The sequence below is a fragment of the Pelobates fuscus genome, chromosome 5 (genome assembly GCF_036172605.1).
Source record: "Pelobates fuscus isolate aPelFus1 chromosome 5, aPelFus1.pri, whole genome shotgun sequence".
Taxonomy (NCBI): Eukaryota; Metazoa; Chordata; class Amphibia; order Anura; family Pelobatidae; genus Pelobates; species Pelobates fuscus.
This window is the reverse complement of record NC_086321.1, coordinates 62,186,470-62,205,445: the sequence shown is the minus strand read 5'-3', so window position 1 is coordinate 62,205,445 and position 18,976 is coordinate 62,186,470. Positions and strand designations below refer to the sequence as shown.

At 38.7% G+C, this 18,976-nt stretch overlaps 1 protein-coding gene across 13 annotated transcripts in view; it reads left to right on the top strand.

The window, feature by feature from the left end:
- TCF4 (transcription factor 4) overlaps positions 1–18,976 on the top strand; it is a 322,114-nt gene that overhangs the window by 161,299 nt on the left and 141,839 nt on the right. For all 13 annotated transcript variants that reach the window (XM_063453921.1, XM_063453916.1, XM_063453918.1 and 10 more), the window contains one exon: positions 5,888–5,952. In XM_063453921.1, the coding sequence (XP_063309991.1) occupies positions 5,888–5,952 (65 nt within the window). The remainder of the gene's footprint in view (positions 1–5,887; positions 5,953–18,976) is intronic.

Below are 18,976 nucleotides of genomic sequence, written 5' to 3'. Positions count from 1 at the left end.
TGCCGCTGGGGAGGGAGGACGCTGCTCTCCTCTCCCTTTACTTCACACTGCCTTCCTGGCATATCACTTTGCTGCTGGGGGGCAGGAACAACAACCTCTGCCCCCTGTAACTCAGCCTGCCGCTGGGGAGGAAGGACAACACCTTCATCTCCCTGGGATACAATCTGCTGCTGGGGAGGAAGGACGGCACCTTCAGCTCCCTGGGATACACACTGCCGCTGGGGATCCTCGCAGGACCAGTCTAGGAGGTCCGCTACCTCGGGTCCCGCTGGTTGCTGTTGGGGAAGAGGGCCGGTTGTCTCTTCCCGGGCCTCATTGATGAGTCGCAGGTAATCCCACTCCAGGTTCCATTCCTGGGTGACCAAATACCGTAGGTCTGCCTCGAGGTCAATAGCGCTAGGGAGACCCAGCATGTCTTCTCGGTCGTAACACAGGTCCCAAAAACGAGAGTCGGTAGCTGTCCCAAAGTCCTCATCGTCGATATTATCCCAAAATAGGCCAGGGCCAGCGTAATCTCCGCCTTCTGGGAACTCATACTCTGCCATCTCGGGGACACACTGAGCTGCGTACCACTGTATCGCCTGGTATGCGTCGTCGAGCACCAGTTCTCCATATACTAAGATCTCGAGTCTAGTCACCCACGCTTCTTCGGTCTTTTTCCTCAGGAGGGGCATCCGCTCTGCCATTCGAGCCAGGATTCGCTGCCTTCTGCTGCGGCGCCGATCCCCTCTTGAATACTGTACTTCCTCTAGGGCTTCGTCCCACAATCTGGCTCTGGCAGTCTCTCTGTACATCAACATGTCCTCTTCTGACACTGCTCCAGACCTCCGGAATACGGAACCGTACAATCTATCCTGCAACTTCTCCTCCATTTTCTGAGTTCCTTTGTAGATAGGGTCGCTGTACGGATACTAGCGTTGCCCTCAATTTGTAATCCAGAAATAGTGTTGTCTGTAGCTGTCCCTCTGGTTGTAGGAACGATCCCGCCGCTGCCACCAATTGTAACGGACCGTTTCACTTACAAGAGGATAAAACCCAGTTTAGGCGATAATCCCCTTTCCAGATGCACAGGCAGCTACTGCAGACACCATTCTCCCGACTGGAACCCCACGAACACTGGAACAGCTGAACAAGAAAAGCAGACATCGGCTTACACTCTTGGCAGTCAGCATACAATCCCATTCCCCCAAAGACCGAGACGACACATCGCTTTGAGGGTTAAGCAAGAACTCTAGACTGGGACACCCAGTCTGGCTTTTATTACAAACAAGTACATACAGGACACTCCCAGGGGGAGGATGAATTTAACCAATCACATGGATGTACCTCCCACACATTTCCTCCCCTTAGATTAGCACTTAACATAATTATACCGTACACCCTTTTCCCCAATTCCTGGATGTACCCCCAAATACACATGCTACACCTCCAAAACAGGTATCCCCTGATAGCCCTTATTCAGGGGGACAACATATCCAAGAATCAGGTCATTCGGATGAATGGTTCGGGAGATATGAGGTTCCAAAGATTTGACCGACCGCATGGGTAAAGTATCCGAAAACAGTTCCATGCATTTTGGCCCTGCGGTCGGTCACAAACAAGGGAATGAAAACAGACGAATTGCCTGTGTTATAGAGCCTGGAGAGGGTTTGAATGAATTCCCTTGTTTGTGGGGTTCTTTCTACCGAACGGCTGGTCATTCGGTAGTTTCCATACGAATTTCTGGGAGTATGGAGGTCTCAGCGGTGTTTGCCTAGTCAAGTGTCCGATTTCAGTTCCAGACACTCGACGGCAAAACACCGCTGTTCGGTAGTTTAAGATGGCCGCCGCCACGTGTTTGTTTCCCGAATGGCGGCCACCCAGAGGACAAAGAATACATTACATGGATTGCCAATTACCTGTTTGCAACATTGTTGCAAACGGTAATTGGAGGCACACTTATTCCTGGGTGGTCTGGTTGTTCGGTAGTTTCACTCAATATAATGAATGGAGTGATTCTAGCGAACAATCAGTGAATGCTGCATACATATCACCCAGGTTAAACTTAACACATGAATACATATCCAATATACAGGCAGTACAATAGAATATGCTTCACAGTCTTAAAGGGACAGTAGTCCCAAAATGTCCATCGCTGATTTTAAAGGGCCAGTAGCAGCAATATACATTATTACATGCCCAAATATAGTTTTTAAAGTGCAGCATGTCCAGGGGCCATAGTCAGCGGGCAGGAGGCTAGCAACCAGGCCTCTCCAGTTCACAGTGGCGAAGCTGGTTTCGCCACATTCAGTAAGTTCTCAATAGTAGCAAAATAAAATCGAAGTGGCAAAACGCAAACCAAAATTTCTAATAGGTCAACTCAGCTATAGTCACAGCTTGGAAATTTTAGCCTGAATTTTCTTAATTTAGTGAATAAACATCACTGCAAAAATGGAGGGGAATAAAAGGAACACCGCATTCATATAAAAACGGTTATGTTGTGTTTTTTTCATACATCCAAAGATGCACCTGGCGCCTGGGAGAATTGGCTCTTTCATTATGCAAAGGACGTTTAATGTTTTATTGCTTTCAGGGATTTTGGACATTGGGCAAAAGGAATATCTGATTTGTTAACACCTCATGGCACATTAAACATTCACCTGGCATGTTCTGTTTCGTATCACAAAGTGTGAGCTCCCATTTATTTGAAGTTTTATGGCCATATGTGTAAAAGTGAGGAAATCATAGCTGACTGATGGAATATATTAAGAAATCCATGGATATTTTACTTTCCAATGATTGGCTGGCAAAAAAAATAGTTGTATAAAACTTGGCTTGCGTTTATAGTCTATACTTGGATACACGCAGTGTGTGCGCCTGGTAAAAAGTCAATTCAATGTAGTATTCAGATTTTTTTTAGAAAAAAATAAATGAATGTTCCATGTCAGATGTCTTAGATAATAAACTATGATGTTTGAAAAAACATTTATAAAGAAATTGTGTCATGAGGGCAGATCATTTAGTTTGCTATAGATGTATAAATGTGTTTAAATACTTTTTTTTTGTGGATGAGGTAAGATTGGAGTACAGTAACACTTTTTATTTACCGTTTCCCAAAATAGTTAAAGTTGGAGGGTTCATGCTGTTTGCTATGACATCTGAAGTTGGACTAGGGTGTGGAATGAAATAGTTACATAGTTACGTAGGCTGAAAAGAGACTTGCGTCCATCAAGTTCAGCCTTTCTTATAAAAAAAGTGCCTGCTCCTACATAAAAAAACTAATAGAAAGGTGTAATTAGAAACAAGCAATCAAATGGGCTGCAACATATAACTACAAGTGACCTAAATAGAGTGTATACTCAAAATCTGAAAAAGTATATGTGCGCTCCTAAAAACTAAAATAAAGATAAGAATAAAAATAACACTTATAATACAAACGTATATTTAATAAATAAAAAAATCTTTATGATCAAGAAATTTAAAAAACATATGAAAACATGACGAACTGAATCTGTTGCTAAAAGGTAAATAGCCAATAAAAAATCAAATGGATATACAAATCCTGGTAAATAATGAAAAAGCCAGGATAAACACCTAACAGATACTCGGTCGGCAAAATATGAAACAAAGTATCTGGAGGTGTAACCAATGCTAACAATTTAATACACAGGACATAAGTATCACACAAATATAGGAAAAGTACCTTGCCTCGGTGGGGGCCCCCACCGAGGTGTAGATGGAAAGGAATAACAGTGGCCACAGATTGTAAAAAAACAACTGGAGAAAAGTATAAAAGGTTGCACCGCGGTCGGGATCTTCAAAAAAGACCGCGGTGTAGATGGAAAGCACTCCTCCAGTGGGGCAGAGACTTACTCTCAGGCTGGGTATGGTGTGCTGCACTGCGGTCGGTGTCTTCGAAAAAGCTCCTACATATGCATACCTCCCAACAAGGAGTTATACAGATCAGGAGACGGGAGCAGACAGTGAGGAAAAGGGTGGACCTGTCCACTGAATAAGGGTGTCAGCCTGGCATTAGTCATGCCATGCTGTCTTATCAATCTGTCTGGCAGGCCCTAGCATAAAGGACTATGCAGAGAGTACTGGTGTTAGTGCCCGTTCACAGCAAAATTCACTTGCGTTGTGCTGCCTGAGGACCGTTCCCTGATTTCCCCAGATGTGGGACACCAGGGAACTAAATCAGGAATCGTGGCTCAGGACCTCGAAGTCAGGACTGTCCCACTGAAATCAGGACTGGTGATTGGCCTGCCCATGTATTGTATCTGAGCAAATGTACAGAGCCTCATGGATGCAGAAAAGGATGAGACAAGGCCAATCTGAGTCAGGGAAGATACACATGGTGAGCAATGATAAACAGGCCAGAGGTCAGGGCAGGCACAACAGCTTCATCATTATGTTTGAATTTTGCAGACAGATATTGAGAAGTATGGTTTGTGTGATCATGAGAGGAATCTTAACAATAGAGAAGCCAATAACTAGTTGAATGCATACCAAATAATATAGACCAGTCCAATGCTTGTGTTATGGGAAATGTATCAAATGTGTTTTCTTATTAAGACATGCATTGTGGCAAATCTAAAACAGAATTGAATAGCACTACTGGGTTATTCACTAAATGCATTTGAGCAAATTGAATCCAAATGGCAAAATTTAGCCGAGAATAACCAAACTATTACTCTCACTGAAATAGATTTTTTTTTTCCAAATTAGTTATTTATGTCTAAATGTTGCTATTTGGCATTAATTATCTGCTATTTAGAAATAACTAAATAAACATGTTAATATGTCGATATGTTGCCCTAAATTTTAATAATGTACTTGTTCCCACTATACTATAGTAAAACGGTATGAATAAGATGTCTGCCTATGTGAGTTCATACTTTTAGTTCACTGCTAAAAGCCAACGTCTTTGCTTATCATTTTCTGCAGACCATATAGTGTGTTGAAATTTGCTCACCGTTTTGTGACTCTCCAACTTTGCAGCCATTTTGAAGGAAACGTTTGCTACTTTAAACAAAATATTTTTTATTGAAGTGTCAAGTTTAGGTAGAGAGTTGTTAGAGGTTTATGAGCTATAGGGAATATGTGTGTCTGTAGATTGCAGGCTTGCAGGTTGAACATTCTCGTCTTGTTTAATTTGTCTGGCCCTGTAATTAAAGGGACATCACAAGCACCAAAACAACTTCACTTTAGTCAGAATGACAGGCACTAGAACTACTTGCTCATTAAAGAGTATAGATTTTTTTTAAGGCCTTTACATTCAGCATTATCACAATATGATGATGCAGACTGTGTCCACTGCTTCTCATAGAGAAGCATTTAAATTAGTGCTTTTAATTCACTTTTAATTCCTGACAATTCTAGCATTAGTAAATAACTCTGTAAATGTCACACCTGCCGTCTACTCAGAAAAAAACCCTCTAAAATAGGAGTTTAAAAAGTTCTATACTTTAGAACCTCTCGTGCAGCAATCATTTTTATACCTTTTTATACAACATTATTATGGATTGCGTGATAAATTCTATGTAAATGTAACAACGAAAATATTCTCTGTGAACATGGGGAATCTATAAATGAATATTGTACTTTCTTGTCACCTACATACATATCATGGAAATAAAATTAAATATAGTTGTTGATTGTGTTGTCAGAAATTTGAGTTCCCTGTAATTTTTCAAATGTCAAATTTTGGGTTGCTATTGTCAAAATGGAAAAAATTTGCCAGCCAAGCAGAGTTTCAGTTTGGTTAATTTGACCTAAAATTTGAAGTTCTCTTTGAATTCCTGACAATTCACACTTAAGTAAATAACTTCCAACTTTGCCTATATTACGTACGACCATTGAAAATTTCTATATTATTGATAATGTCATTTTTGAATTTCCGGTTTAGGTAAAGCAGAAAGAGGTTCCTTTGGGTGCTATGGGAGAGATTCGGATTTACAGGGCTGCCAGCAGGTAAGGTTATTTATATGTATGATAAACTAAACTTGAGCCCTGACAATCTCATTCATAGATAAAGAGATATGAATCACCAACACCAATTTCTGATGTAATAAAATAAATAAATAAATAAATAAACTTGACCCCTTACTATTCCACTGAATGGAACACCTTAAAGAGACACAAATACAAACAAAATCTCTGTTTAGTAGATATACCTACAGGGAAAACATGCATGCATTTAATTATACCATTTTTTTCATTGGGGGTACATCTAAAAACAACTTTGTAAAGTTGCTGATTTCTTGCCTGAATCCTTTTTCGAGCCCAGGCTTTCTGTGGCTGTCCGATCACGGACTTCCCAATGCAGCTCAATGATAAGTCTTTGCAAGGCAGGTGCTCTGACGCAATTGCCTCCATTCAGCTAAACAAACCAGGAAGTAACAAGACCAGTTGTCTGACAGCCAGGGGGGGTTTAACCAGGTTAATTTATCAACTATTTCTATTGAAATCAAGCACTTCATACATCAAGCACTTCAGCAAGTTAAAGTGTTTTATGGGTCTGGAGTGTCCTTCAAGAGTTGCTAAATCCTTTTTACTTTGATAATTTTATAGGCCCTCCACATTGTCACGTTGCCACATTTGTAGCGGCATATATTTGTACCTTAAAGAAGCAATTTTGTTTAAAGATGGAGTAGGCATATTATAATGTAAGTTTCTTATAACAAATTTTTAGCCTATTCAGAATACTTGTTTTATGTTTCCCCCAACATGACTGTGTAAAATCTTAGTAAAATCTTAGTGAAGACTTAGTAATATTTGATAAACACTCTACTTCCCTCTTTCCTTAGTCATACATTATAGTTTTCATCGATGTGTATATTGTCATGTGAAAATGGGCCTTTTGTTACGAGATAAACATTTCTGTCACAAAGTGATTTGTTGTTGTCAATTTTATTTTATTTTATGGTTTGTTTGTTTTCAATTGTTTTTGGATTTAAATCAAGGCCAACAGGCTAAATACTAAGCCCTCTCAAGAGAACGATGCATCAGCTTAAAAAAAACAAGAATATTTTTACAAAGTCATAAAATGTCAATGGTATTAAAATGTGAAGTTCATTTTCATTTTCTGTAGTGCAAGTCTTCTTTGTTTTCTTTTTGGACTGGATTTGTTTGTTTGTGACTTTTTCAAGAATCCCTTTGTCATAGCACAGGGAGCTTTGTCTGAAGACAACTGCACTTTTAGAACGATTTATTCTTTAATTTGGCATTTGCAATCCTCTTTTTTTTTGTCCCTATTTAGATAAAATACCTCTTATGTACAGTTTGGCAGCAATGTAAAACATAAGCTATTACGAAAACACTTGATTGTGTATAACCTAGCTGTAAAAAAATAAACAAAATAAGTTTATTGACAACGGTTTTGCGCATATTTTTCTAAAATAGCATGTTTATTAGAAATGTACATAAAATACATAAAAAATGAATTTGTCAATCCCGAATTTGTCCCTAAGCCATTTGTTTTAGAATTAAGTTCTTAAAAAAATGATTAGTTTTCGGCCATTAAGACGAAAACAGCACTGAGCATGCACAAAAAAAAAAAAAAAAAGCAACCGATCACAGTGTTATGAGTCAAATTACACAGCGTGGGGAAATTCCAAAGAACTTTCCCACTCTGTGTATAATGACACAGAGCACTCTGATTGGTTGGATTTCAAGCCAACCAATCAGAGTGCTGTGACAGGCAAATGACAGGTAGATGACAGGTAAATCGGAGTGCTCTGAGCCTAATTGCAGGGCGTGGGAAGGCTCATTCTGCACCATGCCCTCCACGGGTGAAGAAGGATTATTTTTTTATCGTCTGGATTTTTTTTGGAGTTTATTTTTTTAGGCACTCGGTTCTCTTAATGTTTTAACAGTTGCGATGGGTATTATGGATTTTTTTTGCCTTTTTTGAGGCTGAATAAAGAAAAGAAGAGAAGAAAGAAGACATCTAATGGTAAATATGATGTTTTATTTTACAGGGTTAATTTATTGCCACCCCTCACTATTATTAGGGTGTGGAGGGTAGGTAGGGCATTTTTATTGAAGGGGCATGACTAGGGGCTTGGGGACCCCTAGTCACTTTATTATTTGTGGTCCCCACCCGCTGTTCATGGGTGGAGACCAGGGGGGACATAAGGTCCCCCCTTTAATTAATTAAAGTTCCCACCTGCTGCTCATGGGTGGGAACCTAGGGGGGACATTAGGTCCCCACCCATTATTTTTTTATTTGGGGTCCCCACCCGCCGCTCATGGGTCGGAGGGACATAAGTTACCCGTTAATATTAATAGCCCACACCCGTGAGTCGCGGGAGAGGGTGCGGGGGGGGTCACTATGTTCCCCCCCCCCCCATTTTTGTTAAAATTAAATACTCTCCTCTAAAAGTAATCAAGTGTTTCACCTCATCAAACCATTTCATTATATCATTCATTTGTCTGTCTACTGAGGACAGGGATAGTTTAACATGTGACTGAATTGACTATAATGCCCCAGTCTTTTAATGTTACCTTTTTAGTGTGTTACACACTCCCCAAATTGTAAATTGTAAAATCAATAAATGTCTTATTAGAGTTAGAGCTACAGTACATAGAGTACTATACTAAATGTCTATATAAGTAGAATATTAATAAGTGAAACAACAATTTTGAGTAATTCTGTTTTGCAGGTGTTCATTGAGAAAGCCAAAAAATGTTAAGCACCGTTTTCTTTTCAAAATTACAAGGTCACAATGTCCTATTTTGATAAGGTTTTAGAATAGTTTATACCATGTTATCATGTACCCAACGTGTTTGTGTTATTTTGTATCTTAAACACAACTTAATTTCTTAGAACAGAGAAAGAAAAAAACTTGACGCAGCAATATAAACCAGCTGGTGATAAAGAATATGGCATTGCAGTAGCACCTGACTAGTGTACACCTGTAGGGCATGATAACCTCTTACCCTATTGGCAGTGTCATGAGAGGTGTTACATTTTCTTTTCCAACTTTTAATTAGAATTGCATATAACCTTAAAACATTTTTTGCCAAAATATATTTTTCTTCTGTTGGATTGATGTTGTTCATGGGAATTTAAATATATGCCTAACAATTTATAGGGACACTATAGTTTTGCTGTATAGTTCAAGCCCCCTGCAGTCTAACTGCTCAGTTCTCTGTCATATAGGAGATTAATCATTTGGTTCATGCAGACCTAGTCACACCTCCCTGCATGTGACTTGCATAGCCTTCCTAAACAATTCCTGTAAAAAATAACTAATGTTTACACTTCCTTTAATGGAAATTTTGTTTAATTTAGGATATCTTTTCTCCTGCTCTGTTAATAGCTTACCAGCCCATGCAGGAGCCTTGTGTGTGATTAACGTACAATTTAGAGAGCAGGGGGCCAGGGCTGAATAAATAGAAACAGAAGTGATTTAAATCTTAAATAGCAGATAATTGAGCAGTGAGACTGCAGGGGCATGCTCTATACACCCAGGACCGACGCATCCATAAGGCAGCACAAGCGGCTGCCTTAGGGCGCACCAGCCCGGGAAGCGCTAGATTAGCGTGACCGGCAGGAGGTGGGCGCACAGCGCTTCCTCTTGCCAGTAACTCCGTGTAGCATGGCCAAGCGGAGCAGTGCACACCGCGGTACAGGAACTTCTCTTTCCTGTACCCGGCCACACTGAAGGAAGTGCTCACTGAGATAGCACTTCCTGTCAGTCCAGCCAGTTACAGGAAACTGAAGCTCCTGTACCACGGTCTGCTCCTCCTGGCCACGCAACAAAGAGAGGTAGGAGACACACCGGGGACTAAGGAAGGGAGAGAGAGGGGCACTAAGGGAGGGAGGAAGGGACAGAGGGGAAAAACACTATTGGACAGGAGAGGGGTGGAAATAACACTATGGGACAGTGGAAGGGGGAAAACACTATGGGACGGGGGGGAAGAACACTATAGGATAGAGGGGGAAAGAACACTAAAAGAGAGGGAGGGAAGAGGAACACTAGGGGGAGAGAGAGGAACATTAAGTGGGGGGCACTAAGGTACAGGGGAGGGAAGGGAAAAGGAACACGTGCGGGGACCACTAAAAGAGAAGGGAGAGGAACACAAAGGGGGGGGGGGACATTAAGGGTAATGGGGGGCACTAAGAGACAGGTAAGGGAGAGGAGAGGAACACTAAGGGACATGGAGGAGAGAGGACCACTAAGGGATAGGGAAGAGGACCACTAATGGACAGGAAGGGGAGGGGAGATGACCATTAAGGAACGGGGTGGAGAGAGGACCACTAATGGACATAGAGGGGAGGAGAGAGGAACACTAAGGGACATGGAGGGCAGGGTGGCACCCAGGGGGGCCTGAGTGGGGATAAAAACACACAGAGGGACATGAGGGGGGAGAAAGACACACAGATAAGCCTGGGGGTGAGAAAGGTGCACAGGGGAGCTGAGGATGAGAGCGACACACAGAGCTTGGGGGTGGAAATACAAACAAGCTGGGGGTGAAAGAGACACAGAGGGGCTGGGGAAGAGGAAAAAGAGACACAGAGGGGCTTGGGGGAAATAGAAGGGCTGGTGGTGAAAGAGAAACACACAAAGAAGCTGTAAAGAGTAAAAGACCCAAAGGGGCTGGAAGAGGAGACACACAAAGGGGCTGTGGGGAGTAAGACACCCAAAAGGGGTTGTAAGAAATACACAAGGGAGGTGTAAGACACACAATGGGGAAAAATAGGGGATAATATACACTAAATGTGGTAAGACATTTTAAAAAAGGGATAAGAAACAAAAGGTGGGTTAAGAGGGGGGGGGGGGGCGGATCATCTTCGCCTATGTAGCAAAAATACTTCCACCTGCCCTGTATATACCCAAACTGTTTCATTAAGCTGAAGTTGTTTTGGTGACTATAGTGTCCCTATAATGTAAAAATGTATTCTCTTTTTTGGAAGCAATCATTTGTTCAGTTTAGAGCAGATCTCAGATCTCATTCCTTCTATTTTGAGGAATAAATCATAGGCATTCCAGAGAACTAAATTTATTGATTTACTGATTTTCCCCTTGGTGCAATCATATTTTGTTAGTGGGCATGTTTCTCTTGTTTTTACCATTAGTGAATCCTTTGTTGCTTAAGATTTCCATACGACAAACCCACCTATGGAATTCCCACTGAAATCTATAAGAATTCGTATCAAGCAAACTCGTGAAATTCTCTAAACATTCTTGAAGACACAGTTTCAGTATGCCAGGGCACCATGGAAAAAAATATATAAATTGCAGGGAATGCCTTATCTGTGTCATATAAGAATAAATGAATAATAGCTAATTTCACGTACCGGATTCAAAAATACTCTTACTTCAAAAATATACATTACTTGTTGAATACAGGTCATCTGCAAGATTTTGTTTGCAGGATTATTAGTAAAATGTGAGTTATCTGGAATTCAGACTGAACTCAAACTGAATTTAACATTTTAAACTAAAATACACAGATTTAAAAAAAAATCATCCAAGTGACCAAATTAAAAAATTCTGGCTAAAATAGCCAAGTTGTAACCATAGGTGAGTTTCTTTTTTTTTTTCTCTGAAATCAGCATTCATTGGCTACATTTTGCAGTGCTGTTATGTGGTTTTCAATTCTCTACAGTTCAATGTTTAGCAACACTTTATTGAATAACCTTGTGAGTGCCACTGAGAGGCGGTAAGCTTTGAGTCCTTTTTTTTTGTGTTCCACAAACCCTGTAAAAGGAGAGCAGTTAATTTGTAATCCCTTTATCCACCCGCTCGCTGTAAGAGCATTTTTTTTTTCTTTACAAATATAACAGTCCTTCTTGCCAGGTGAAGTTTCAAATCTCTCGCAGCTGCACTTTTTGTACATAAAAAAAAAAAAATGAACATAGTTTTTAAAATAAACACAATCTGCCTCGTGTTTCTCCAAACACATACAGTGTTTCCTCAAAATGTCAACTGCGTTGGGAACTTTATTTAACAGTATATTTTTTTTATTTCCTAAATTATACTCCAGGTTGCAATCCTGTCTGAATTGAAGGGTTGAATGTATTTACAGCCATTGCATAACAAAAGCAGCTTGTAATCTGTTTACCTTTTAAATAGCAGCTGAAAAGACAAGAAGATATTTCTAAATCTGGTTCATTTTACCGATGGACATTTTATTCTGTTTTGACAGCGCAACCTTAGTGCTGATTGTGCTGTTCTCGACCTGGAAAAACTAATAGTAAAATGAAAGTTCCTTTTTGTGTTTAAATGAAAGCTTCATAACATCGTTTAGCAAAAAAGTGTAAAATTATTCCCTAAGTATACTAGATATTCCCTTTTAGTGCAATATAGCAGATGGCGAGAGCCTTTGTGTACAAATGAATTAACATTTTATTTCTGGTTCCCCCAACAAAAGACAATGTGTTGGGCAGAAATAGGCAATGTCTAACTCGTAAACAGTTGCATGGACTACATCCCCCTTCATCCACAGGCAACTGCAAAAAACCATGCAACAGCCAAAGTGGGCAAGTTACTGATTAAGGAACAATGCACACAGAAAAATAAACATTTCCATTTTACAAGGCTACCTAAAATCACCTATCTTAGCAAACAAATATGGGGACTCGGTTCCACCATAATGGCTATATCGTGTTAAGCCAAAAAGTATGCCACAGTACCCCAATATCGGTGGGTCCTACACTAACTCCAATGCTGTAGAGAAGACTCCACCACCAAACATTGGGAAGTTTGCAGGTCTACAAGCCTGCCCACCGAAGGGTTGGAAAGGCCTGTCTGGTCATCCCTCAGCCTGAAGGACCTTGCAGAGAGGATACACAATTGCCGCCAACTGTCCCCAGAAGGAGTAGCGCTTGTGAACATACACAGTGATCTCTGCATAGTCTACTCTTAGTGGACCTGTCTGCATGACTGGCAGTCAGTCTTGCGTGCATTCATCATTAATGCCAGTATGAACTGCCTATTCATTGGGTAGCCCCCTGTCCTGGAATGTAGGGAATGATAGCCTCTTACCCTATTGGCAGTGTGTTACATTGGTGTTGCAGAGGTGTTACATTTTCCAACACTAGTGATGTAATTCAACCACCAACATTGAATCACTAATTTTTTATTTGACAGCTGTTTTTATTTCCTTTATTTGGAACTACAGGCAAGGTTTTTCCTTAATTTTAGGGCTTTAGGGGTCAATCCAATTTTTTTTCAAATTGATCTGAACTTTCAAATCGAATCCAAAACATTTTTGACCAAAATAACTCGGAACCGAAGCAATTTAAAAAACTCAGAACCAATTCAATTTGTGCCGTGCACAGGTCTATTGACTATATCGTATTTCTTGTAAATACATTCTTTCAGACTGCAGAGCCGTAAATACATTGTGCATTATTCATTTGGTGGACAAATGAAGTTTAGCATAGAGCAATATGCTCGTAAATTAGCATAATGACATTGCGGGTTCATAACTATTTGACAGCCGTGAGAAACAAAAAAATTAAGATTTCACATAGCAGGTGCACATTGGTTTATTATAAGCAATAGTAATTATTATCCATGTAATTAAAGAGATCTCTAAATTTACATGTTTACTTGTACTTGACTGTTTTAAATTACTACAAAGATTTTTACATCAAATGTCGCTTAGGTTCTTTTAGGCATATTAATATTTAATGTGTCTATGTGTAAATTTGAATTTGTAACAGGGTTATTATTTTTCTGTTTATTTAGTGGATTAATGCCATGCTCTTGAAATTAAACTTGAATTTTAATATTATCTGTGAGTGTAACAGAGTGAAAATTGCTGGCTTAGAAAAATTATGTAATATCACCAATAACTGGGTTATACTTGTAAGTTGGGATATATCTGTTGAAAGTATTTTAACAGTTCTGAGAGGAAGAAATTAATTCCAATTTCATTTTTTACCATCGACTTCTTGGTTGCTTTTACAACAAACGTCCAGTCTTTACCCAGTGATTTCGTTTTTATACATGGCCTTCTTATGAAGTCTCTTGATTGTGATGCATTTATAACCAAGCTTCTGTAGGACAGTGTCCCTTCACCTGACTGATCCTTCATTGTCATGATGCTGTTTGCGATGACACGCTCTGTATTCTGGGATATTCCAGAATCAGGTGGTTTTATTTTAAAACTAAAACTGCATACAAGAGTAGAGTCAACATATTATGTTATATTATTCAACACTTCTAAAAGCAATTGGTTGAACCAGAGCTTTCTTGTTTCGGAAGTGAATAGCAACATATGCTCATTTTTTGTTTGTCTGTTTGTTTATGTAACTTTTGTGTCACTATAAAAATATTTTTTAACTTCGACTTTTATTAAAAGTGATCTTGTGATCCTATTAACTAGATCTGTAATAGCTCTTTTCAGGGGACAAAGTTACTTTAAGTTAATAAGAATGACTAGAATTATGTAGGAAGGAACACATAATACACGCCATTGGGGATTAATATGTGTATGTTTGTTATGGAATGCTTAGGATTCCAATGTATCTACGGCAGCAATTCCTAACCTTGTTACATCAAATGATTGTGGGCTACATTACCCTTGATGGTCACTCAGCCTACAAGAAAACTCAGTCTGTTGATATATGCAGTGAAAATGTCAGTTATTACTGATCTTTGATACCTTGTATTGAGATGTAGACATTGTTGTCCTGACTAATGTTTCTCCTGCTTCATCCTGCCTTCTAATAACCCTTGGCAAGCTTAGGGATTCCAGTGCTGACCTCTACAGGTTCATTTTGAATTAACAGGGTTGAGTTGAGATGCTGGTATAAGGATGTGTGTGATGGGTCTTATTCAGAGTCTGTAAAATAAAGTCCACTGATTGTGTTATTCTTATGATTCAAGGAAGTGTTATTAATTAGAAGGTGCATGTCGCTGGACCTCGCTGTGTTCCGTATCAGCCTGCCATATTCACCAGACACAGTTTCAGATTTTAAAGGGAGGTTACGTGAAGTCTTACATTTAATATTGGATCATGAGGAAGTCCAGTCTGTCTCTGAATGCACAATACTCTGTGAAATCTGTAGAGCAGCCTGCTGCAGGTACAGATACAGTTAATAGCCTGCTTTCTGCAAATGCTCATTTGGTTAAGCAGAATCCCCAAATGATGTTGCAAATGAATCTTGCCGGCTGATGGTTTGTGAATGTTTTATCTCTCCCTTTATTGCAAGCAGTTAGGGATGTGAGGAGTAGGATGAACAATGGTAAATGTGTAGTGTTCCATTTATAAGCCTTTTAAAACAAGTAGACATACATTCTCTTCTGGATTTCCCAAGTGGAACCACATTACAAAATCCCACCTGAAGTGTGACCGGCTACATTGTAATATTTATAAAGCAGGACACGGCTTTCCTTGCATTGACGAGCCTCTTTCATCTTAATGCTCTTTATAAAAAAAGCTCTGATACACATGAAATGCAACCCCTGTAGCAATGCTGAATCCCTTCTGGAAAACGTCCAGTCATTTCTTTAAGATTTGTGCTGATTATTTAATAATGTCATGCTTACCTTGTCTGTACCTCGCTGACCCACCTGGCATTCTAGAATCTCAGCAGCTCCTCTCATTAGTCTTTGTAGGTCTCCATGTGTGTCATCTTGGGTGCAGACAATGCACAGTCATTACTTTGGGGATTGTACATATGTTCGGTTATTTGTCCAATGGCAGACACTTTTTTTGCTATAAAAATGACAAGATCTAATATGACAAAAAAATAAAATGACAAAGCTAATATGACAAAAAATAAAAAGAAAAAAATAATACAATGTAAACTTTCTCTATTTTCTGAAGCGGTCCATAAAGATGGGGACATTCCATGAAGGGTTGGTGTTCATCAGAGGAACCAACAGAAGGGGTTTTACCTTATTTAGAGAAAGAAATTAGTTAGCACTGTGCAACTGTTCCAACATATAGATGTTTTTAAAGGGTTATTACAGCCTCCATGATTACTTCTGCTTTTAGAAGTGGGCATGGTGGTAGGAATCTGTATGTGAAGCATTTCTGCTTAAAACGTCGGCCAACTACATAATGCTGTGTTGATGACAAAGTAATTACAGAAAAGGCCACCATCCATATATTTGTGAAGAGAATTGAAAATCCGGGCATTTGCCCTTCCCTTCAGAACACCAGCAACTACACAAATGTCTGTTTTTGTCAATTTATAATATTAGTAGTAAGGTATAAGTGTTTTATTAAATATTTTGTGCACCATTATTCACTCATTATTAGGTGTTATTTGTTTTTTTTAATTGGTTGAAAGACATGAGTGGTTGCATCACTTTTCTTACACGGCTGATTAATTCTTGTGTACCATCGGGATTTTACATTTTCTGATTTATATTAGTAGCGAGGTAAGCAGTAACATTGTTTTTTGTCCAGGGTATTAACCAGAAGGGTTTGTGCTCTAAACCGTTAGTAACAGTGAAAACCAAATAAAAGTAAGCGAACTGGATAAGATTTTGATTTGCCTTATTTGATTGTAATTGTATGTCATATAATAACCCATCATAATGTATCATGTAGTCAATAAAAGGGAGCTGTCACTTCAGGATTTTAATATAATGTTTACATATTTCCTATATTTAACACATATGTGTTTGTGAGGTTTGAAAAGAAAATGTGATGTAATGAAAACCACACGTCTTTATCCTTTAACTGGGCGCCTTCATCTTTGCTTCCTGTCAATCATTGCTATAGGCTGTCTTTTGCATCAAGCAAGTGATAAGTTTAAGTCAATAGTGATTTTCAATGTTTTATTCAATTATGGAATTTTCAGACAAGTGGGAGTCCCTCTCTAAATCTAAGAACTTTTTATTTTATTTTTTTTAAACAGTTGGTTGTAATGAGTTGACAACAAATTTGTGAAATATAGAACAAAATAGGAAACATTTTATTCTGGGCTGAATTAGAGACATTTTCCAAAGCACTTTAATCCAATCTGCAAAATGTCACAACTCAATAAATAATAATTAATCCCCATAAATACTTTGTATACTTTAGTTGTTTCTTTTTTTTTACTCCACAATACAAGGCTGTCCACAGTATTCTTAACACAAATGCGATGATGTGAGTCTTTTTGTGTTTCCTATCTTTAATCCCTATTATTTTAGCATATTAAGAGTTAAAAACACTGTATTGAGCTGAGTTACATAGATACATAGTTACATAGGCTGAAAAGAGACGTGCGTCCATCAAGTTCAGCCTTCCTCACATATGTTTTTGCTGTTGATCCAGAAGAAGGCAAAATACCTAGTCTGTAGCGCTTTCAATTTTGCGACAAACTAGGAAAAAAATCCTTCTTGACCCCAAAATAGCAGTAAAAAGCTCTGTTAAAGATGTCTTCAAAATATTTATGCCTATATTGTGTAGGTTGGTTGTCCACTCACCATAACTCATTGTTTAGATAATAAGTCCCTAGATGTTCATCTTCCTCCACTGGATTTGTGAAATATTACAGGAGATTAGTTTAGTATACTATATCCTTATCAGCACACCGACCTTATTTATGCAAACAACATCACCTTCTCATGCAGTTGTATAGCACCTAGCAATGCAGTCTTTAAATAACAAGAGCACAATCTGCAATATTTGTTACCACCTTTATATTTGAGGTGACATAGGGTGTTTTCAATCTGTGAACAATTAGCCTATATTCTAGCATTCGGTAAGAGATGCTGAGGTAGTTAACATGTCGATCATGTCTACGAATCTTGGCACAGAGGCATAAGACCCTGTAAGATATTTCAATTTCCTTTTTTCTCTGTCTCGGGTAAATGTACATTATAAAGTAAAAGGAAACGAATAATAGGTATATAATACTAGCCATATTGGTACCATATGTGTAGATAGTTTTATTCAATATTGAAGATTCCTACCTACGTCTTTACTCCAGTAAAGGCCAACCTAATCACTGAAAATGTTTACACGTTACTTTTTGAGTCAGACTGAGTATTCTGAGATATGTAGTTCATATATATGTCTGAAGTGCTCAAGGTAGCCATCACTGCTGTAAACGTAGCATAATCAAAGTTAGGAAACGTACCAGTTTGTATCTGTGCTCACTCAATGGACAGTTTAAACCATAAATCGAAATTCTTATAGTTGATGCTTAAATCTTCACTAGTTCTCGTTGAGTGTCACTTATAAAGCCCTGGAATAAACCACAGCACTGTACCATGGATATCAAAAATAAGACATTATAACCCCAAAAATGTAAGGCTTACAAACAAAACAGGCATGCAATCTGGAGAAATATGTCAACGTTTGTGCTCAGTAGGAAAGCCCTATATTTATATGAAGCTATATGTTGCACTATTTTTTTCATTTTTGTTTTCCCCATAGATTGTCGCATTACGCAGTATATTCCTATACATTTTATACATTTGTTTTTTTCTATATCTCTCTTGTTTTAGTGTGTCATTATTTTGTCTTGAGTTGGCATGTGAGCATTAGTTAAGTTTTATGAGATAAAATTGACTGCGGTTATAAAATCTCAGTACTGCTCTACTTTGTAGCTCCTGTTCTTTTTCCCATATACAACGGATGCAAGTGTGCCCCCTAGTGTTTTCCTGAATTAGTGTTTATCTTCAAATCAGTGAATAGATATTATGCTTGCTGGGGCTTTTTTTAATCAACCTCAGAAAATGAAATGCTTTTAACAAATTGTTGAAGCATATTTGTCATCTTTTTAAAGTTGTATTCGTCAACATAATATAAAAAAAAAACCACCTGTAAATATCTGTAATATTTATAAAATATGTTACGATAAAATGTAAAATGCGCAGAATAGTCAGCCAATCAGGAAAGGGCTAAATGCTACAGGATAACTAACTACAAGAGACTGTCAAAGGATGTAATTAATTTAACCAAGGCTACCCTATTTTTAAGAGTTAACTTGGTATAAAACTATTTTATTTAATAAACTGAATTACCTTATTTGTATTTCCTGTTACCAAATAGGAAACCCATCCCATCCAAAACAGATTATGTTTCCCTG